Raw genomic sequence first — 24,395 nt, 5'->3', positions numbered from 1 at the left:
GACTGTATCAGGCTCCCGCTTTCCTTTTTAGGGCATTTTTGCAGCGCATTTCTTATCAATACGTCAGTCAGTGAAATGCAGGCTAAAGAAGAAAGGCCATCAATTCACCAAGGCACCCCGAGGTCAGGGGGTCAGGGGTTAACTTCATTACCTATGAAGCCCAGCAAATTTTTTGCTTTCTTAATTCGGTTAGGAAAGCCACCCCCACTGAGAACGTTTTCTCCCTCAGCATGGGATTGATTATAATCTTTCTTCCTAAATGCTGCCCAGTCTCTAAATATCCCAATGCTTTCCCAGGGCCTCCAGCTCATATGCTGTTGATTCTGTTTATTCGGCAGCCGGAGCCCAGTAAGTTACTGGGCAAGTCCAGGCCCATTTAAGGGCTGAGGTTTCTGCGCGCTGGCAGCGAGCTGACCGCCTAAACAGCGGCGCGCTCGGGTTTCAGTCAACCGACTCCGAGCCGTATCCAGCCTGTGATGTGGAAGCTGGTCCAGCAACAAGTCCGTACGCCCATCGTCAGACATTTCACTTCCTCCCTCTATTTCGGCCATTTAATAACAAAAACCTGCGGCGTCTCCCCCATATTTTCCCTGTTTTATTGTTATTGGCCAAATTTGCGGCATGAATTTTTCGGTCCACCAGGTGAACGTTCCGTGTCTTCTTGGAGAATTCATGGCCGCTTGCTCAGAGACAAGGCTGGCTGCCGTCAGTTAAACAAACCCCGACACTTAAGACGGCCCGCTCCAAATCCTGCCAGCCGCCGTTTATGAGAAACGGCCAGTGAAATTGTTTTATACGCTGCCCCACCCCTCTCGCCACGCCGACTTCTCCCCAACGCGAAGATGGAATTGCTTTCTCGTCCGTTTAAGCATTTCCTCGCTGCTGTCTGGAAAATGTTTTGGTGATTACCTCTGAGCGAGAACCCCGGCACCCTCCCCACCCCCACGCCCCAATACTTTTCTTGGGAGGGAAAACAGAATTTGCATATTTGACCCTCCCCTGGGAACAGAACCTGCTGTGGCAGAGGGGCATGTTCGTGGTCTCGAAGGGTGCCCACTGCCTCCCAGTGAGGATGGGCGTGGCGCTCATGTACTGTTTGTATTGGATATATAAAACGTTCCCAATCCCACGTGCTGCTGTTTTTCTTCATGGGAGTTTGTTCTTGGTTGGTTTCTCACATGAAAAGGGAAGAAAGGGAAACACAAACCTGATTCAGGCCACTGGAGGCGCGCAGCGGAGCTTTGCTGGACCCTCGGTAGGGGGAAGGCTTTTATTCAGTTATTTATGATTTTTTTTTTTATTTATTTAGTTATTTATTTTGTGCCAGATGTAGGCCTTTATATCCTGATACCCACAAATCCCCTGAGTCACGATGAAAGTCCTTTCACCTCGACCTGCCAAGCCACACTAGACTGACCTGAATGGCGCTCTCACCAGCAACCCACAGAGCGCATGGTTTCGTGTGCAACATTTAAAAACTCCCTTCTGCACTTCCCACCTTTCACACCGTTGTCACCAATACAAAATTCAGAATTTTTGTGTATGTGTATATACTTTGATAGCCCTCTTAGTCCTGAGACAAGTCTCTGATAAAGTTTCCTATAGAAAGGTGTCGTAACCCACTGCATTACAGGAGCGAGACTGGTCGCAGTGAAACCTTACATTTACATTGACAGCGTTTACCAGACGCCCTTATCCAGAGCGCCTTACAATCAGTAGTTACAGGGACAGTCCCCCCCTGGAGACACTCAGGATTCTTGCTCAGGGACACAATGGTAGTAAGTGGGATTTGAACCTGTGAGTTTGTGGTCTTCTGTGAGCTTCATGGCAGTGCCCCTTTTTAAGCCAGGGTAGTGTGTACAGCCGCTCTGTAAATCTGGATTGATGCTGGTTTTGAGTTTAGTTGGCATCCAAATTCTCCAGATCTCCATCTGATGTTGATCCACGGAGGCACCACCATTCAACTTATAGGATTTAAAGGATCTGTTCCCCGCTCCACTTCTCCATCCCTCCTCTCCGTGACTACTGCTGTGAGGCCGTAGCCCCAGGCCTCACATGAAGCCGGAAGCCCCTCCAGCTGATTCCCACAGAGAGCCACTGGGGCAGGAAACAGGTCTTGACCGTTTCCCCACTACGTCTACAGTGAAGCAGCAATGAATCGGACCGATTCAGTTTACTTGAGTTTCGAACTGCATAAAGCTGTTTCAGAGATGTGCGACCTGATCCAAACCCAGTCTTTATGATTGAGAGGTCAAAGTTGAGATGAGGAAAGGGGGTTAGTTTCCCTGGAATGTGAAGAATCCCCTGGTTTGTTCGCTAATGAAGCATAACTGTTCTCAGATGTCTTGTGAGCGATGGAGTGACTGCCGCTGAGGGACTTTTAACAACCCGTCCCTGCCCAGTCTCTCCCCTTTTTTCGATTTTGCCCAATTGCCTTTCACACTGTTCTGTAAATGGGGAGGATTCAACCTGCGTCATAGTTCACTGTTTTAGTTCACTGAAAGCAAAGGAAAACATTTTGCCAAATAGGAAAATGTGTAAAGAGCAAATTGGTAAATTATTACACCAGGTTTATAGTTGTGTTTCTGTGGGGTCTTACTAGATGTTCCTAGAAGATATTTATCACAATTTTAGCAAGAGTAAGAAGTAGTAAGTATTTAAAAGGTCTTTCGGCAGATAATCAGTAAAGGTTTTTTAACTGGACGCCGTGGGCTGCACAGCATTGGTAAATATAATCCTGTTTTGTGTTACTGGAGATTGTCATTTCAGCTGGGGTTGCTGTAATGCGTTGGAATGTCCATTTAAGAGAATTTTATTAGGGCTCCTAGAGTGACTACTACACTCAAGTGATCCCATTCGCTTCCACTTTTCTTAAAGGACCTTTTCAGTAGTGTATACAGTACCTGTTCAAAAACTCAGTCATATTTCCATCTTTGATGTAAGAGGTCAACCAGAAGAAGCACTATACATATACATGCAACATAGTGGGACAAGGACGTTCCTCTGATTTAAGTAACCTACTCTCAAGCTCTACCTGTGCATGGAAATGCTCTGACTGTGTTTCGACTTAAGTCTCTCTCCTGTATCTTGCCTCAGGCTCAGTTTTGTCCCTTCTCCAGACATCTCGTCTGCTTCATGGTTTCATAGGTGAACCATGAAGATGATTGAGAGTGCGCTTACTGGCCGACCTTTGGACTTCAAATTCACTTTCAACTCCTACACAGTGCTACCACGGCCTCTTTGTGTTTGTGAGTGTGGGGAGGGTGGCGTTTTGAAGCTGCTGCCAGCTCTGTGTGTGTCGGGCTGTTTGGCCGTGATGGGGTTTTGTCTGGTTCAAACCGGATGAGAATTCAGGAAAGCAGCCATGTCTGAGACTCCAAAGTATCGTTTTTAAAGCGCCGTGGTCCGGAGCAAATCTGTTCCATAATGCACACTACAGAAAATGGTACCTTGGGAAATTTGGGTGGGCGGGGCATTGCCTTTGCCAAACCTGACTAACTGGATTTTTAACTGGACACCCCAACTTAAACTGTTCACCTCGAACTTCATCTGTACGTCTGAGCTAATGAAGATGAAAAATAGTTGTCTTGGGGCTGTGTGTGTCGTGCTGAAGCACTCCGGTTTAATGAGTATGTTCAATGAAAAACATTAGGGGTGTAAAAGCCTGCATGCATCAGTGCACAGAAACAGAGAAGGCTTCAGTTGTGTGTGTGGTGTGAGAGTGATTGCACGCAAGTATGTGCCTTTGAGTGATTTTAGGGGAGGTCTCAGAGAAGAGAAAGGGGGGGTGCGAGAGTGGGATTCAGTAACATGACTGTAGACATCTGGTTCTCATTGCGGGGGAGGCAAAAAAAAAGGGAACTGTTCTGGGAACTGGCAATGGATGGACGCAGAGAGAGAGCGAGACAGATGCACACGCAGACTATAAAGTTTAAAGTTTCAATCCACTAACACACTTTCTTACCCCTCCCCATTAGTCATTCCCACCCTGGGACCTGGACTTGTCTGTGGCATGTGTCTCATGGTACCGTGTGCAGATTGCACATAAGTATTAATCCAGACATGCTGGATTTTAACTGTCCTGAAAGCATAAATAAACATGGGAACACACACAGACGCATGGGCCTAATGGTCTAGAGGAAGAAATTGTTAGTTCATCACATTACATCCACGAGTAGTCGCAGGAATGGATTCTGGTTGCAGCAAAGGCTTGTTATAAATGCAATTCCAGAGGTGTGAGTGCACACACGTCTCTCTCTCTCTCTCTCTCTCTCACACACACACACACACACACACACACACACACACACACAGACAGCTCTCAGACAGGGAAGGAGTGGTGGAGCTGATTAAATTCCATGAATGTTATTTCCGCGGTGGGCGTCTGTGCTTAATGTTGTGTGTGTGTTCTTCTGCATACCTCTCTCACACTCTCATACAGTGTGTGTGTTTGATTGACACGTGCTGTAATGAAGCCCGACACCTCAGTGGAAAGCAGTCAGTGATCCGTCTCATGGCCAAGGCTTCCCTTTGTGCTCCTGCGCATCGCTGTGCACCACAGGGACCCCCATCCAATAATCAGCATTTTTACGCCTCTAATCGCGTCTAAGCATTGGCGGTTTTAAAGCGTCGTAAACAATCAGGCAACGCAACCGCATCCAGCGTAATAGTGACAGTGTTTTAGAGGGGGGGGGGGGGGGAGAATACGTGCTCCACAGGAGATTTAGTCTTCCAGTAAAGGCTCTGGAGAAAGCCTGATCTGGCAGCACAACTCTCTTCCATCCTCCATGGAACCTTCCCAGCCTTCTCGTGCTGCACGCCTCCACTTGTCTGCTTTAGCACCCGCTGTATTGCCTTTAATTGATTGGAGTTTATGAGGATAATGCTGCTTAATGGTGTTTGCACGAACCAGTCTGGGAATTGGCAGTGCGTAATTAGCTTGTTTTTCTTATGCTGGCACTACTGGGCACTATACAGTCAGTTCTATGGGGCTCATATCATAGACTGAACCACACAGAAAGGGTTTAAACAAACAAATAAATAAATAAATCTAATTCTGAGTGACCATCAATATGTAGTATAAATTAGGATTTTAAAATAGCTTGAGGTTTTGTTCGTGAAAATCTAATTTTCACATGCTTGTGTCCATATGAGTAACATCAAGTTGCCTGATAATTCCAATATGTTTTTATGTAGCGAGAATCACATATCCATCTTTATAGAACACGTTATAAAACATTTCACTATTCCAAAGACTACTTTTTTTGGTCAGTATTGTAAATTTGTCCACCAGATAGTTTTGCCATGTTTTCGTTAGTCTATAGGACGTGATGGACGTTTTGATGACGCAAGTTACTTTATTCCCCATAACTAGAGGTCAGAACTATGAACAAGTGTGACATGTACTTGTCGTGCTTTACTACTGGGTCATTCAATATATAGTTATGACAAAAGCCATACAAGCTGTTTGAAAACTTGCCATGTGCAGCACGGGACACAGAAAACTTGTCTCACTTGTTTACTTTACTTTGTTTAGCAGACGCTTTTATCCAAAGCGACATACAAGAGGAAGACACCCGCAGTTCTCGTTCGATTTCTATAGAATATTGAGTTTACAAACTAAGAGCCCTGATAAGGCTCAAACTTGTTTAAACCAACTTCCACAATAAACTCCACAAGCATTCAGAAAAAAACTAATGCACCAAATATTTCAATGTAAAATGTGTCAAAACTGTGCAACACTTCAATAAAATAATGTTTATGCAATACCAATATATGCAACTAAAATGCCCAAGGTTGTGTGATGCACGGGACGTGATGAAGGGGACAATAATGTCATTGGACTAAAAGCTACACGAGTGCTGTAAAGTTTAACACATGTTGGCCTGAGCTGTGAGCCTGAGGCCTCTGATGGAAATCCAACTGCCGCCTTTGATCATTATCTTACTTTACTCATTTGAAGTACAAACATCATATGCAGCGTTCGGTCCCCATGTTGTGACTTGCTGGCTTTGTCTCTCCCTCCTTTGTTAATGCTCTTGGGCCTAGACTGGGGTGTGACTGCCATGTAGGCAGGGCATTTTGTGTGTAGTGGTTAGTCTGGTGGATTAATTTGTCGACAGACCTGCAGAGTAGTAAGGGATGGACAGTGGGGTAATATAGTTATGTCCTCCATATTTAAAAAAAAAAAAAATAATAATAGAAGAAAAAAAACTAGGGAGTTCTCCTGATCAAGTTGCTGACTTGAGTCACTTATTCATTACCCCACGTTCACGTTTTGTGTTTAATTTGGACAAGTTTTTATCACTTTGGTACCATGGGGTTTGACTGTGATGAATGAAGCAGAGAACACACTATCTATCTGAATCTATGCTGAAATTTCAAATTCACTGCACTGAATGTCAGAGAGACAAAATGTTCATGCAAATGAAGGGCTTTATTAAAAAAATAAAATAAAGATAGTAGGCCGTAAAACAGAGCGATCGATTGGTGGATCAGAATCATTTCCCTCATTCCCTCCACTGGGTCAGGGTCATGGCCATCAGCCTCTTGGTGGTATTTTCTGCACCGGCTCCATGTGAGAGAGGCGCTAATTATTGACAGGCAGGAAGCAGAGGCGTTCTCAGCAGGGCAGCGAGGCGTCGTAACCCGAGTCCCGGAGTTCGGCCTCAACTGGAGCCCCTTTGTGCTTCTCCTCATTCCGCTGAAGCCGGAGAGACGCGGATCAGGCAGATTACAGGAGGCTTGTGTTGCACGTGAGAGAGTGTGCGAGAGAACGTGAGAAAGGAGAAAGCAGGGCGAGCGCTGGCTGAGGAGAGAGTGCTACACACACACACACACACACACACACACACACACACCGTGGAACACGGAGAGGGAAAGAATGTGAAACATCTCACCCCATTCAGAGGCCTATCACCGGCTTTTTTTATGTTGTTTTTGTATAAAGGCCGTGTCTCATGTTCACTCTTTGAAGAGGAAGGACGGTGAAAAATGAGCTCTAAAAAAACCCACTTATACACACACGCACCTTCTGGATTTCTGAATTCTGGGTAGATTGATGCCATCCTTGACCAAAGCTGAGATGCTAAAGGAAATGATGAGATAAAAATGTCTCTGTTGAAAATATATAGGTTTTTTTTATGTATGCTGGAGTCGTGCAGTGTAATGCCGCAATGTTTACGTGCTCCTTTAGAACCACGCCTGCTTTGCAGGCTTTGGTAAATAGAATATTTAGCTTTTTTACAGTCTGCCACCGCTGTCTGCCCCGCCCCATGAGGAAACGGGCATTTCAGACGTTGATGCATGGTCCATGCCACTCAGCCGTCACAGGGTGATTTAGGAGCGCGGCTCATTGTTATGAATTTGTCGGGGGGATGAAGACGCAGGCGTGGGCGGTAAACGCAGTCCTGAGTGATATCGAGCAGCGGGGGAGAACAGCCGGACCGCTAATGTACCCCACCCTGACCTGCTCCCTGCCGGAGGGAGAAATGCTACGCAGGCATGCCTTGTTGCTATGTTAATGGCACGAATATTATCTTGAAATTTGAAGTATGTATGTATTTATTTCTTCATTTGCATATGAGGACCAGAAAATGTTACGATAAAAAAAAAAATTATCCATAGAAGATTTTGGAGTCTACTGCTTCTTCCAAATGGTGGTGGAGATCTTTTGTAAGACTTCGCTCCAAAATCTCGCCTTGCCACGCCTTTGAGATTGGCAGGCAGGTAAGAGGGTGAAACAGAGGAACCGGCCTGAATACTAAATACTGGATTTCCACCCCCTCCTCCATCTTTCCCTCCGATTCCCTTCCTTCACCGCATCCTCCACAGACGTGTTTGTGCAGCACCTCAGTGTTATTGGAGGAAGAACGTCAGGTTTGGAGTTGTGCTCCAATCCCAAACCATGAGTTTTGCCTTCAAAGAGAGTGCCGGTCCTGGCTATCTGGCACTTTAAAAAAGTCACAGTCGCGGTTGATAACCGAACAGCCTCCATAGTTCACCGCCACCTCCTCAGGGAAAGAAGCGCAGGAACAGATGGGGAAGAGAGTGATGGAGGGCAAAGGCACAGATGAAGAGCGAACGTCGGGCGCCTGCCCCAGGCTGGGAGGGCCGCTGCGGTTTAACCCGCGCTTCATTAGCATGAACTTCTGTTGTTTTTGGGGTTTGCTGGAGGCCCCGGAGCCGACTGATCAATTTGCATGACATTAGCAGAGCTGCCCAGGAGGACGCCTTACCCATAAGCCCCCTCTCTCTCTCACACAGATCCCGGTGCATCTTCAGTGCTAACCAATCGAGCGACTCTGACTTGACGGTCTGCTGTGTGATGTTGTGCCTCAAAGCACGGGACTTACACATGAACGTGTGAGCAGTTGTGTGCTTTGTGTATGTGTGTGTTTTGGTTGTGCGAGAGAGTCTAATAGAAAGCTGCTTATTTAATGTTTATGCATTTATTTCTTAAGGAAATTAAGGAATTAATTTGGGTAATAGTAGCCTATTGGGTAAAACCACCTGCCTATGATCCAGAAAGACCACAAAGCCACAGGTTCAAAACCCCACTTACTTCCATTGTGTCCCTTAACAAGATACTGTCCCTGTCACTACTGATTGTAAGTCGCTCTGGGTAAGGGCATCTGATAAATGCTGTAATTGTAGTTTTACATTGCTAACGAATTTCCACAAACATTCCCCAAAAACTGTTCAAAATCTGATAATAACCAGATTTCTGATTTACTCAAAGCAAATCGCTTAATTAAACTAATGCTGCTTGACTACTACAAAATGTGATGCCAAAATGTGCCAAGATGGACAGTTTAGGGAGTCTGGCTAGATGGTTCTTTACTAATATCACTCTTTAAAATATTATTGGTGCAGGCTATGGCCTATTGATTGTGTTATGTTTTTAAGCTACCGAAGCTTAATTCAGATGGATAGTTTTTACTTCATTTCTGTAGAATAAATGGCAATGGAACTACTGAGCATTTATTGAATGTTAACAGTTAATTCCCTGCAATTGGTGGCACCAAAAAACAGAAAAATTACCCTTTACATTTTACGATAAATATACACACATAGCATAGAATAACGGTTTATTTGCCATGAGTCTGCACGACTGGGGGAATTTGAGGAGCGTGAGCCCTGTTCTCCTGGGAGCTTCCTAGGGTGGTCAGAATTCAATTACACTGGCTCAACGGGGGGAGGCTGCTGCTGGTGTGAGTTGATACATTTTTCTTTGTCACGAGTGGCCATCGGCGTGTGATTGATGTCTGATCGCTTCTATGGTAATGGTCCCCAGTGCAGCCGGGCTCTCCTCTGATCTATAACCTGCTGTCGGAGCCATTCGGGGGAGAGCCGGGTCAAGAGTGGCTGAGGTAGATGAGCATTGGATGAAATGATTCATGTTTCTGAAGGTGGATTGTTATCGACCCAAGCCTCTTTGTCGATTTCTGTTCCTGAACTAGAACAGCCGGTTTTAACTGATCGGCTTCTTATCGCTCTGCGCACAGAACTGCACGAGACCGTGACTGAGGCTTCTGGCTGGTGCCATTTTGGAAAAATTTCTAATAGCACAGAGCTTAGTCAGAATCATGATGTGTATGTGTTTATTTGGTTTGTGTAGACTTTTCATTTGAACTTCAATAAGTAAGTTTCGAAGAAGTGCACGATTACTCTTTATTTACCAAGCAGACTCAGCTTTTTTTTCAGATTTCATGTCCACTGGTTACCAATCTTGAATTAAAACACTGATAATCTATCTGCATGTTTTGTTTGGTTAGATCACGTTTGATGCTACTCCCGGGCATGTGACTTATTGTAGGGGAGGTGGTGGCCTAGCGGTTAAGGATTTGAATCCCGAACCGCCAAGGTGCCACTGAGCAAAGTTCCCACACACTGGTCCCCAGACGCCCATCATGGCTCAACAAGGGTGATGGTTAAAAGCAGAGGACACATTTCAGTGCGCTTAACAATGACAATGACTTCACTTTCACTTATTGACAGTGGGGGGGTTTAAATAGTCGAAGAACGCCAGGGCTTTTATTAAAGGAAAAAAAATCAGCAATGTTTGACTACTCTGTGTCAGAAATAATTACATACCAACAAAACGGACACTGTACCCACTCACCGAGATACTGAAAAACCAGCCAGCAGTGCTTTTCTTATTTTTATTCACTTATTTTTGTAAATCTCGAAGACATGCACTCCCCCAAACACTCCCGTGCTGCATCATGTATCATCACAATCTGGATTGAGATCTGAAGAACATCCCTGATGGACTTTCCTCAGGCTTTCTACAAATGTTCTCTTGGACTCACTTATAAAAACTAATTTGGTGATCTACTTTCAGAGTCAAAAGTACTGCCAATTCTGATGAATATAAAGAATGTAAAATGATTTCAGAGTTTCTCTGTCCTCACCGTTGTGTGATCAGCAGTTGCTCCAGGGATCATCTTGACAAAAGCGTTATCTTAGTCTGCTTGTCTGCAGCAGACTTTTCTAAATGAGTGTGATTAAATATTTAACAATTTCACAGAATAAAATAATTTCTTTCTCCCTTCTAGAACCAGAGCCTCAGGTCAGACGCAGGTCGCCTCTTCCTGTTGAAGCGGTGTACCGCATGCCTCGTTTCACAGCTCACATGGGGTCATGGGGTACAACATCTGAGGTCACAGGTCACAGTGAGTATGACATTTCAAACACGATGTAACCGTTCAGAAATTCCTGTTCTGGTTTGCTTCTGCTGATTGAGAAGAAGTGTTGAACAGCAGTTTGAGTAACATCGATGGAAGCAGCAATGTCTGCTCTGCAGACGTGGAAAAGGGATTTGTATGGGGAGGGGTTTCACAGATGGAAGGGTGGTGGTGGTGGGGTTGGGGGGGAGACCTTCCCTTGTCTGAGATGCTATCAGCACCATGAGATGGAATCTGATCTTGGCAGGGCTGAGCAGAAGGAGGTGGTTGGGGCAAGAATGTGAATATTAGAGAGCGAGAGAGAGAGGAGGAGGGGGGAAAAATGACGCGAGGGGAGACCTGGTATAGTGTTCCCCGCTGGGGGAGCCACCCTGAGCGGAGCGAGGACAGATGCTCCAGCACACAGAGGCGGTATTGTCTGACACCCTTCTGTCTGCATCAGCAGCACATGCTAGCCAGTCCAGCTCTGGTTCACATCAGGCCGCTTTTTTCTTTTTGAAGGAGCCAGAGATATCATAATTGAGTAATGGCGTGGCATCCATCTCAGCCCTGAGCCCGGATTGGCCGCTGGTGTAAACACGACTCCCCGTCCGCCTGACACGGGTCATTCTGATTGAGCACTCGGGGTTTATGGGGTCAAGGGGGTCATGAGAATGGGCTCATAGAACACATCTAATATACACATCTGGGGCAAACAAACGCGCTGTCTGTGGAGGTTTACGGTAATCCAAAACAGGACACGCATTGTGAACTTGACTTAATTACTTTTTGGTAGCTGAAGTTTTGTTATACAAACGTATAATGTAACAAAATGCCATGCTAGACCGAAATCTCCTGATGGGGTTCCGGAACCACACACCTCCCCAACCTCATTAAGTCACAAATGCAACCAGACACATGTAAACCAGGAAGTTGTTATTAGACAACTACTACAACAATTTTGCACAAGATCACCCTCCCGATTATGAATTAGAGCACTGATAATCTATGATAAACTTTTTTGTGTGGCCGTGCTCCCAAGACTTTGTGATATCCCTTTGTTATGAGCCGGACTATGGGCTCTGGCCCATGACAAAAGAAAGGACAAAAACGTAAACCTACTAAGACAAAACGGAGAATATTATTAACAAATAAATAAAAAAAAAAAAAGAAACTAATTAATACGAACAACGACAAACAAAACGAAAAAAACAGAGAAAAACAAACATCGAAGTAGGCATCCTAGGGGAAGCACAGGGGAAACCGGAAGTGATGCAAAAGGGAAATGGTAATGTCCTTTTATCCTGGCTGTCCCACAACTCAATTTGCCATCACCAGGCACCTGCAAACGCAACACAAACATAGAACAGAAACACACAAAAATGCCAGGACGTAACACCGTGACACCCCCATCTACCCGACGTATCTTATGCAAATCCAGCCAAAAAAATCATGTCTTATATATGTATATATCTCAATGAATAAGTTTTTTCATAATGTTGGACCGTAATGTCCTAAACTTTTTACTTCATTACAAATGTGTGAGGGATTTGTGTGATGGACGATGTGGCAATAATGCCGTCTCTACGTGTGTGTTTTACATGCACCTCTTGGGCGAATAGCTGTTAGTCACATGGTGGTCAGCGGAAGACGTAACTGATATTTTGACCTTGTGTCTGTTTTGGCGTTGCTCAGATAACGGTACGTCTGAACAACGGAGCCGTCGTCGTCTCTCGGTCTCTTCTCAGATGTGAAACAATTAACTGTCACCTCGCCTTGAGTGGCCCAGCTGGTGCTGTGTGATGTGTGTTGTCATGGCGATGACTCCGCAGTGATGGGCCATTGATTTTCCAGAGCTCGTTTTTTTTTTTTTCTCTCTCTCTCTCTTTCCCTCTCTTTCCCATCTTTCTTTCGCTCTCTGACATATTCATACTTGGTCTGTCGTCTGCTCCCCACTGGCGCACTGTTCTTCGTCCCAAACATTTTTTTTTGTCCCTTTCACCTTCCCGTTTCTGTTACTTTCCTGTTTCTAGCAGCGGAAAGAACATCGAGAGACTATTTTGCTGAACCATACTGATAACGAACAAAGTGGAATGTGTGTGCAATCTTGTTTGTGTGTGTGTGAGTCCTCAGAAATGTGGGGTGTATTCCAATGCTAGAGGCCAGATTTGAGCTCACAACCTTGCAGGTGTGAGCTCACAACACTATCTGCCATGTCACCATGCTGGCCCCACCTTTTGGTGCTACTTATTCAAATTAATGAAAACATTTCAGTACAGTGAACATTTTAAATGGTTTTTAGTTGCTTCACTTTAGCCTGTTACTTGTACTATTAGCGTGCTAGTTCCGAACAAGCACTTGTGGTGTGTGTTGTGTGTGTGTGTGTGTGTGTGTGTGTGTGTGTGTGTGTGTGTGTATGTGTGTGTGTGTGGTGTGTTTGGGCGCACGTGCCTATGAGTGTGGCCCTGCATTGCTTGTCTGTGTGTGTGTTATCTGTCTACAGGACACTCTGCACACAGCACTGGTGTGGGGGGGTGATGGTGGGGGTGATAGTGGAGGTCTAGAGGAGGCGCAGGGAGCAGATTGGTGCGCTGGAGTGGAGAAATTGAGGTTTTATCAGGCAGCCCCAGAGCTGACTGCAGGACTGGGAAGGACCAGACCAGTACGGGAACAGACGGAGCGGACAGTCTGCCGATCCCAGACAGCGATGAGCTTAAGTCCAGTAAAGCCGTTCCATAGAATTAAAGAAATCACCATAAAAATGGCACCTTCCTGGGAAATGGCAATTTTACTTGAGGTCTTGTTGCTTCTTGCTTCACATTTTGTTCTCAGGGAAAATACAAATAGTCCAAAATACAACTTTCAGTCTTTTAAATATTTGTTGTGTCATTGTGCGGTTTATCATATATGCATTTTTTGCTTAGGTTGTCTTCATGGGAGACTGGGTTTTACATCCTTTTGTCCATCATATAGTTCATTGCGATTTCAATCTGATTTGCTGGGAAGAAGAGGTGGAGAATTTTACTGTAGTATGCCATGAAACCAGTGTCTAGCTGTGCTCCAGTGTGTCCAGCGTGGTCCTGCCTTTACCCGGCACCATGTTTTATTGAACATTATTGTGAAGTGGATGGCAATACCTTGCATAGTGTGTCTGTGATTGAGTGTGTGTTGGTGTGTCTATCCTAACCATGCAAACTTGGATCGACTCAGACCCAAAGACATGCAGTCGCACACTATTTAATGAGGTACAGTGCAGCAGCAGCAGCAGCAGAGTCCACATGGTGCTGATCCTGCTGCGGGGGGTCATTACTTTGCTGGGACACCCCCATTGTATCAGACAGTCATTAGCTGAGATCATGTGGGATTTCACGACCGCTGGAATAAAAAAAATCTCTCAACACACACACAGTGAAGCCCCCCTGCTGATCTGAGATCTCATGGGTATATATTGGCAATTTGATGAGAAAGTCCAGTCACTGTTTTTTAGTATGATTTAGTCTCCCAGAACGCTGTCCATTCATAGTAATGTGAGGGCTATAGGCGGCCGCCCCTGTTTATTTCAACTCCTCCCGGCAGAGAAAGGCTTTTCATCCCTCAATTTCCTGTGAGTAAAAGCATCCTGTAAACATTGCCATTGTGACGTTATCAGCTTATCGCGGCACGGGCCTAGCCGCCACCTCCCTCGCTCCCGCTTGCTGGGTTTATTCTGGGTGCCGTTGGGTTATTTTGATTTAGTGAAATCTAAACCCTGGGAATATGAGCCTACGCAGTGGTGTTTGGTCTCTGAATAAGACTGAATGGAATCAGGGTCACTGCGCCTGCCCACCCCCCACCTTCCGATGATATCAGCCACTTTCTCACTCATTTATGTGCACATTCAGCCCTCAAATAAAATGGGTGTATATTGTGACATTACAGGTACAGTACATGAGTGAAATTCTTTTATGCAAAGCATGCAATGTATTAGAGCTAGAGTGGGGTGAGAAGACTGACTTTTTAATGTGAACTATGATTCTTACTTTAGTTTAGGAACCTTTTGATCCATGCATGTCCATCGTTGTCTATCTGTCTGATGGAGCCATACATGCTCAAATAAGCAATTTCACTCATCTGACTAGGGAGATATCTCTCTCTCTCTCTCTCTCTCTCTCTCTCTCTCTCTCTCTCTCTCTCTCTCTGGTGAAATACAACATGGGCCTGACTTATAGACATTGTGGTGGGGGCAAGGGTTTCAATCAGTATCTGCATGACATAATGCAGAAATATACCTGCTGTGAGCTACGTATGCATATCTGTACACAGTTGTTAACGTTTGTGCTGATTCCTTACCATTAGGGGTCAGTGTCGAGACTGCAAACCAAATGAATGAATGAATACCTGTATCTTAAAAAGTGCAGACCTTGCAACACTGCCCCTATGAGTATATTTCTGCCTTAAGTATTCACTCCCTCTTTACCTAAAATCCACGTCACTGGGGGTGCTGCTATACTCCGGCTAAATCCATGAGGCGCCGCGCAGCTCAGGTGCACGGACTTTGTCAGAAAACAGCGACCGATTTCCAGAGGCAATCAGAGATTAGGGTGCAGCGAGTGCAGCTTTAATAACGTTCCCCTAGGCCCGGCTTCATTTCCATAAGCTGCGTGCTGCACAGGGGTTACACGCCCTGTGTGTGTGTGTGTGTGTGTGTGTGTGAGCGATTGTCTGTTCGGTTTCTCCTTCCCTGTATGATGTAAGTCCAGTGTCATCGTTCTTTTGTGGGTGTGTTGATGGCCCCTCTGGAGAGCCTCGTTTTTCAATGCAGCGATTGTAGTTTGGAAGTGGGAGTGTGTGTGTGTGTGGTGTGTGTGTGTGTGGTGTGTGTGTGTGTGTGTGTGTGTGTGTGATAAAATGGTACCCTCCAGTGTTTGCCATACTAAGGTTCGTTAGGGACGAGTGTGCATGGCAGGGATGCGATTGTCTCCGATTTGTCTGCAGACACCACATGGAGTTTTAGATATTACCTTCTAAGGAGTGTTTGATTCAATGGCTGTACTCTTCATCTTCATTACCATCCATCATCTGACACAACACACACATACTCTACTCATTAAGTCCAAGTACGAGCAGCAGGCATATTTCCATGAAATTCAAACCCGCAATTTGGTTATTAAAAGTATAATGTGATTATCTTTTAAAGGGCTGTTTATGCCTCTCTTTCTGTGGCATTAATGTATTTTTGGGCAGTTGTGTCCTAATTACAAAACATAACCATCGCTGATCCATTGAGCTCCAGATGTTGTCTGGATAAATGGTTTAAAACATAAAAAAACAACCAAAAAAAAAAAAAAACAAAGGCTGGTTGCAGAGATTAAAATGGAATCCTGCAGACACCATGTTTCCTTTTTTTTTTTTTTTTTTTTAAATAGGTGAAACTTCCGCACAATGTTCACGGCCTGTGGATGACATTTCTGCCAGCCATGTCTTAATAACAAGGATAGTGACATTTAACTTGCTGCATCTGATGTGGACTTCATCCCGATTGATCCTGATCTCAGGGCGAAACTCCGCCCACAGTGCTGTAGACCACTGTACAGGGGATTTGGTTGTCATTTCTGTAAATTCTGCACAATATTTATCACTGGATCCACTCTATCATGACATTTAAACTGGTTCTTTTGGTGTTATTGACAAGCACAATTGTTTTTAGGATAATTGAGGGAATTGGACTAATGTAATGGTAAAGTAAATTGGACTGAAGCAGATTTGGAACAAAATAATGTAAACTGTGATATTTGGTTTTCAACATCAATATTTAAAGCTGTGTAGTACAAACTGTTTGAACAAAAAGGTTACATTTTGCTGAAGTTTTTTCTGATTATGATGTAGTCATTTTATAAATATTTATGGATAATGTGACCTAATGATAAACTGCACAAACTGTATGTTCATACCTTCATAGGATTCGTTTCATAAAGGCAAGTACACATCATGTTCAGGACTAATAGACATGAATGTTTATCAAGAAAAGTCATATTTCATCAAGAGATGACTGCACACCAGCCTTTAAAAAGGTCATTAAAATATCACCTCTAGAATACAAAATCCCCATAATGCAATTCTTCAGCGCCATTTTATAGAACAGAATGACCAGGGCTGTGCATTTTTTCTTGGTTAGAAGATGAATGCCAGGGTTCAATAGGTAACAGTAATCCAGGCTTGGTCCAGTGTTGCGTATTACCAGGATTTACCCATTAAAGTCCCTCGCTTCTGAATGGGTCATGCCGTGAGCATTCGTGGATTTAGGAGGTGACCCAGAAAGCATGATCCTGTAATTATGCCATTAAAAAATTAATAAAGATGGCGATTTGAGCTGGATTCCATTTTCTGGTAGGACTTATTGTTTTAAGTTGGCCGCTGCTGGGTTTAAGGATGGTGGCGTGTGAGCAGTTGTTGGACTCTGGCCAAAGATGCAATGGAAGTGAAAACAGAGGGTCACTTTACCCTTGAAGTATTTGCTAATCCCCCATAATCCTGGTGTTTTCAAGGTGGAGAACGGATGAATGAAAGTCACAGACAGGACATTTCCACCCCAGACAGGGCCAAATTGGGAAATACTTGAGTTTTTATGTTTTTATTTATTTTGCTACTATATTCAATATTCAGTGTGATAGATTTTGCACTATGAGATAAAAGAAGAGTAACATTTAACATTAATCGATAAATGCAGTTAATCAAGCTATATTGAAATGAGTAGAATCCCTTCTTGCTGGTCTACCACTATGTACCATCAGACCTCTGCAACTCATACAAAATGCAGCAGCACGACTGATCTTCAACCTTCCCAAATCCTCCCACACCACCTCTGCTACGTTCCCTCCACTGGCTCCCAGTAGCTGCACGCATCAGGTTCAAATACTGATGCTGGCCTACAAAGCCAAACATGGAGCAGCACCATCCTACCTCACAGCCATTATTACACCTCACACTGCACCTCGTATACTCCGAGCCTCCAGTACTGCTCACCTGGTCCCTCCATCTCTGAAGGAAAAAGGGAAACACTCATCTAGACTCTTCTCCGTCTTGGCCCCTCAGTGGTGGAATGAACTTCCCCTCGAGGTCAGAACAGCTCAGTCACTGAGCACCTTCAAACGACAGCTCAAGACCTTCCTCTTTAAAGAATATTTAGATTAAATTGTAATTTTCTTGTTGTCGAACTTGTGCACAGAACTACAACAGAGTGAATAAAATAGATGTATTCATTGTTGGGGTCCCAGTGAACCGGAATTGCCCAAATGCCGTAAATGTAAATGAAAATGTAGAATCTTGTTTCAGTTCTGGTTGGGGGAGTGAATAGATGGCATTGCTCCTCGCCTTCACCCTGTACCCCTGAAACTGAGGTGAAAAAAAAAAAATCTTTTTCTTTCTTTTTTTTTTTTTTTTTTTAATTTATCACATAGTGAATGACATTGAATATCTGCTCCACCCTACCTGTATTGCTTTGGGGACGTCAGTATAGTAAATTAAATTGCAAATAATAATTGCTTTTAGGTATAATGCGCCATGGCTACACAAGTGGCCATGTTTTTGTTTTCTGACATAAAATACATCATCATAAATGTCAGCGTATTTTAAATCAGCCCATCGATTCATTTATATGTGTCCCCCTGCTAGCTCGTAGGTGACACTGGTGGAGACTCCTGTGTCACCCTCAGCGTTTAGTTTCTGTGCACTTTTTATATATTCAATTCACAGGGACAGTTTTGCATTTTAAAGCCATATGAACGAGTCAACACAAAGCCACTTTAACGTGAGTGTGTGTGTGTGTGTGTGTGTGTATGTGTATGTCTAGGAGATTAATAAGGTGTGCATTGGACCCCAGCTATCAGGGATGTGGCTAATTAGACCCCAGTGCAATTTATTAAAACAGTGAGCAGGGGCTGATACAGAGGGCTGTGTGTTTTTTAACTGAGACCAATTAAGGAATTTATCAAGTGAAAAGATCCTTTATCTGTTCGTTAATCTTCTCGACCGACCAGGGCAGGATTGGTGGGGTGCGGGACTTTTCCATAGAGGTAGGGAGCACAGCAGGGAGGCGAGCGCTGTTCCGTCTCTCGGAACTTCATAGATCTGCCCCCTAGCCACACACACACACACCCTTGTCGTGTTCATTAGACAACCTCTCCTCTCCATTACTCGTCTTTCCCCCCTTTTCTCTCTCCAACCTTCTCACTGCTCCCTTTTTCGGCCCCTTAGCTATATTTTAATGCACTCATTTTCTCTCTGCCCTTCATAAAATCTTACACTCTACTCCTGGCACAAACGCACAGCTTTACTTCCGACTCTCTCTTACACACACACGCACACACACACAGACATCCTCTGTAGCTGTGGGATGAGATTCCATGAGAGTCCAGTCACTATCGCCACACGACACCAGTGTTTTTTTTTTTTTTTTTTTTTTTTTCTCACAAATATTATCATAATCATGTTCACAAAATTCTCACCCAGGAACGCGCGTCACTGGGCACTGACTATTTAAAACAACGTCTGTTAATGAGATAATGTGGAACGATTACTGTTCATTACATTCCCATTTCTATTCCGCAAGAGGAAAGTGGCTTTATGAAATATGAATTGGGTTGTGCAGATTTGGTTTTACAATTAGTTGATAATTAGCTGACATTGCCACAGCAATAATGGAATAAAACTGTCACCTTTTCTGTGCATGCCGACAGGTAGAGGAGGAGGAACTGAGAATGCGTTTGTCTAGATGTGGTTTCTGAGCCGCAGAGGGATGTAGGGAAGTTGTTTCATAAGTGCATGTTCTGGGTCATCTGATTTTGTGTGTGTGTGTGTGTGTGTGTGTGTGTGTGTGTGTTAGGTTTGCTGCCCTGCAGTGCACGTGCTGTAAACTGGTCACACACAGTTCCGGAAGAGGCGTTACGTTGGGAATTTGCATAACAGCCAGTAATCACTCACAACCGTGGGTGCCCACGCCTTTACGTTCACACTAACACACAAATGCGAATACCTCCCCAAAACAAGTGCACATATTAATATTTGTGACGTACATGGGCCACTTTAATTGTGCCACTGCACATCACATCATCAAAAAAAAACAATTCAAATTGATTTTTTTTTTTTTTTTTTTAAGCTTCCCAAAAAACATGAACGGAAACCTCAGTGTTTCCTGGGTTTGATCCCTGCTGAGCAGATGTTGCACGTGCTGCGCACACACACATGTAGTCTGGTTGTGAAATAAGCTGAGATCAGAGCGTGACTTGGGCCTGCCGCCCAGTTTGATGTTTTAAATAAGAACATCACTGCTTGGACCTGTCTGGCTTTATATTCCAGTTTGGATAAACGCTCAGTTTTGATTGGCTTGTCAGTGTCTGTTAAAACTGCAGTGCACGGCCCAGAATGAATGTGCTATACTTTAATCAGCTAATCGTTTAGGGTTGAAAAAGCACTTAAGCTGAGACTAAAATTGCAATTCAGATGTCAAAGTCTCATGTCTTGGTTCCAGAAGGCAGATTTGTGATTTACACAACAAAAACACACACCAAACGCATCATGCATCTCGTCACTATGTAACATGAAGCACACGTTTGCGAGTGTTGTCTACTAGATCACCCATCGGTGTTCTGGAATTAAAGCGCACGTTGGGTTTGGTAACATCCTGAAATACCTGTGAACGAGGAGGTGAGTGAAACACAGCACAGCAGACGGCGACCTCTGCTTTTAAAAACCATCACCCTTAGCGAGCAGTGGGCAGCCGTGACAGGCGCCTGGGGAGCAGTGTGTGGAGACGGTGGCACCTTGCCGGTTCAGGTGCCACCGTGGCACCTTGGCGGGTTCAGGCTATATGTAGATGCAACCTACTGGACAACGGGTTCCTTCCCTGTCCAAGCTTTGAATAGAACCCATGTTTGTTGTGGTGGCACCAAGGCATGCTTTGCCTGTGGGGATGGACTAAAAGACCCTTCCACTTTAAACCAATCACTTTTCCGTTCCCACCAAACATTGTTCATTTATCACTGTGGTAATAAGAGAGGAAACATTGCCTATGTTGATATAAACTACATGTTTATAGGTATGTTACATTTTGGCAAAACTGTTGCATAGGCAGCGATAATCCAGACTGAAGTTCATGTCTTTTTCCTGTCTCTTTCCTTTCCCTTCCCTCCCCCCCTCCCCCCCTGTCAGCTCACACCTCAGACTGGAAGGTTATGAATCAAAGAAACTAAATTCTTCTGCAGAAATAAATGTGAAAGCATAACTTTTAAACAGAGCTTGGAAGCCGACCTTCAGATCCATCCTTGCTTCTGGGCTTTTGGCTCATTTGCCTGGTCTGAGGTCTTCACTCTACAGGTAAATGGGATAATTGGGAAAGCAGCAGCAGAAACCTTGAACATATGTGGATATGGTTATGATATTGAATCCGGTGGGGTCTTTGCAGGCTGACCCCCCCTCCCCGAACTGTTAATTGGCTGGTTGTGGCCTGGTGGGTAACACACTCCTATGAACCAGAATACCCAGATTCAAACCCCACTTACTACCATTGTGACCCTCAGCAAGACACTTAAACCTGAGTGTCTCCGGGGGATGGGACTGTCCATGTAACTACTGATTGTAAGTCGCTCTGGATAACATGGTGTGTTTTTTTTTTTTTTCATAAATCACAAGATTATGTTGCGTATTTGTGTGGATGCTGTTTCAGACTGTAGTGTCTTCATTTTCTTGTGTGTGTGTGTCAGTGCTCGAGTTTCTGCTCTGGAATGGGATTGTCACAGCCATGTAGCATGTGCCCCCACATCAAATAGAGAGTGGGAGAAATTTCTCTCTCGCTCTTTCTTCAAGTCTCTCCCTTTTGCCATCTCCTGCTTTCACTACCTGTCTATCTCGCTCTCACCCCCAATCTTGGCATCTAATTCTCTCCGTTGTGATGGGTTTATTTAGTGCTTTGTAGCCCCTGGCTCACAGGTCTCATGACTGTCATCAATTCAGGCTCATTGACACAAAGTGAAGTTGTCATCAAAATTGATACGTTCGTCCTCTCCTGCTTTCCCTACCTGTCTTGAAAGGGAACGTAAAGGAATTGAGTGACAAAAAGAGATTGGTTTGTAGCGGGGAAAGCGCTGAATTGTGAGAAATTGATAGAAATCAGAGTGCAGGTAGAGCTGGGATTGCTCTGTTCAGAGCTGATTGCTGTTTGTCATCATTTTCTTCTGTCCTCACGAGGCACGGAGAGACCGGACAGAACCAGATCCGTTTCAGGAACAGGGATCGTTTCGACCTTTGTCCACCTCTGTTGATTTGGGACCAGCTGAAACACATTCTGAAACACACTCTCACACACACACACACACACACACACACACACACACACACTAACAATAAACTGTACTTCAACTATCTGTACTTCAACCATCATCCAAAGATAAAAATATGAATAGAATGTAACATAATGCATTGACTTATGGTCACTGTGTCACATCTTTTCTATTCTTTTTGTCACTCGGAAGTCAAAAATTGCCCTTGCACGCAGTAAGTGTTCCAGGAAAGGCCGGCGCAGATCTCCCCTCCAATCTCCGCCTTAATTAACCCTGCCACTGGCCCGTCAATCAATCTCACCCCTCCAGCCGCTCAGCGGGGTCGACATCATCATTAACAGGCCGAGTCGGCGAAGGAGCAAAGCACTCTGGGAGGTCTGAACTCACCTCCTCTCTTCTCTAACTAAACACTCTCCCTGATTAATCTTTAATGAGGCGCTGTGAAGGAGTGAGTGACAGCTTTATTTAACCACTTATTCTACATAAGAAGGACATGTCTCCAATATGCCCGTCAATTTTATATGCTCTCTATAGTTTAGTGCAACGTATGTTCCAATTATGGTCCTATAATTTCTATGGTTAAAGTGAAAGAAGAAATCATTTTAAAAAAAAATATATAAGAATATACAGAATGTTCAGCATGTTCACAGAAACGGTATGTTGAAGATGCTCTGGACCAATCAGAATGTGATTTTTCAACAGTTTTGTTATATATACACACACACACACACACACACACACACACACACACACACACACACACACAACACACACACACACACACACACACACATATTTATTCAAGCAATGAATCACACAAAATGATAACTTCAATTGACCAGGAGTTTGTTTTTTCGTAATTTTTCGCGCAACCTCAACCTGACCAGACCAGACCTGACTAAAATGATAGAAAGTGAGGCCAAGGTTTACAGCGTTTATCATTTTCTTCATCCTATACGACTCCAGTCTGGAAGACCGTAGGAAACCATAACGGACTGAGTCAGCAGCCAGTCTCAATTTAGTTGGTAAATTTTGTGAGCTATAATATATTCTTGCTTTCATAATAAAAATTGCATCATTTTGTATTCATGTAATCATGTGCAGCTGTAGTTTGTTTAAATGTATAATGTACATGTTCATTTTTAAATGTTATTTCATGTGTATTGGCTCGCTTACGGCGTGATATAGGTCAAAATTTCGCCACAATATTTTCACGTTTTCTTAACCTCTGTGTAACAGTGTAATATAAGTACTTTTGGATTGCCGATGGAGCCACAACATGCATGTCACCTGATCTGAATCGCCTGGTGACAGCCGCTTTTGCAACATCAACATCTCTCACGGCCTCTAGCTCATGTTGGTAAATGTTGACTGTGGTGACTTCTGCTTGCCGACGATGATTTTGTACCGGAGCTGTGGTGGGCGGAGGGAGAGGTTCGGGGAAGAAAATGCTGCTGTTTTGTACATGATCGCCTTAGGCCTGCAACAGCCATCCATCCATCCCATCCTTCCTTCCTTCCTGTCTCCCTCTCTCTCTCACCCTTTTGCGTTGCTCTCCAGAGGGCGCGTTCTTCTGACTGCTGGAGCTCTGTAAGCGGTCAGGGTGCATAAAACATTGAGTCACATGACCGAATTCCTCCAAAAGGACCTCCTGTCTGTTAAAATCCATCCCTGTGTGTATGCCTGGAGAGGGTGTCGTTAGACAAACAGAGAGCATGCCTCAGTGTCACATGCCCTCTGTGGCGTCATTATCAGCACAAGTAGGCATTTTTGAGTCTATACTTAGAGCCCGTCTAATTACGGGTGCTATTAGTCATCAGTAAATGGGGGAAGTGTGCTAGGAGTGTTAATCTGTGTGTAGCGCAGTAGACGTTTTCTCTGTGGGTCAAATACACACATTGTTTCCGATGTACTCCAGAGAGATGTTTAGAGAGAACAGTTTTGAGGGGTTTTTTTTAATGTAATGTAAATGTACACATTACTGGATTTTAGTGTGTGTGGGGCTAGGGAGCTATTTACAAATGCTGTGAGTATGCACTGTGTAATCCCCTCTGAAGGGGATCGGCGGAGCTACAGGACTGGGCCAGATTGTAAAGGCCTCATGGCTGGTTTGCGCCGGGGCCCTTGAGTCCAGTCATTAGGACCAATAAGAGCCTTTAGTATCCCAACTAAACCCCTCATGAATTCTTTATGGCGAGGCAGCGTGGAACGGCGTGTAAATGACTGCTCTCGTCTCACCGTAGGGAACGGGCTGTAGAGGGGGGATTCTCGTCTGTCACTTGTTTTTTATTCACTGGGCTTTTGTTTCTAAGGAGGCATTTGATTTTTTTCACTTTGGTTTTACGTAGTTTAAAGAACATTATCTTTAATGGAACATTATCTTTAATGGGAGGAGCCAGACTCACACACACACACC

The 24,395-nt window shown here is 44.3% G+C and overlaps 1 protein-coding gene across 2 annotated transcripts in view; it reads left to right on the top strand.

Annotated features, from left to right (window-relative positions):
• Nucleotides 1-24,395, top strand: part of LOC114764629 (plexin-B2-like) — an 86,828-nt gene that overhangs the window by 27,589 nt on the left and 34,844 nt on the right. For both annotated transcript variants that reach the window (XM_028954417.1, XM_028954416.1), the window contains exon 2: nucleotides 10,560-10,676. In XM_028954417.1, the coding sequence (XP_028810250.1) occupies nucleotides 10,616-10,676 (61 nt within the window). In that variant the 5' untranslated portion in view covers nucleotides 10,560-10,615. The remainder of the gene's footprint in view (nucleotides 1-10,559; nucleotides 10,677-24,395) is intronic.

Source organism: Denticeps clupeoides, chromosome 15 (assembly GCF_900700375.1).
Source record: "Denticeps clupeoides chromosome 15, fDenClu1.1, whole genome shotgun sequence".
In the NCBI taxonomy this organism is placed as follows: domain Eukaryota; kingdom Metazoa; phylum Chordata; class Actinopteri; order Clupeiformes; family Denticipitidae; genus Denticeps; species Denticeps clupeoides.
This window is presented reverse-complemented; position numbering and strand designations above follow the sequence as displayed.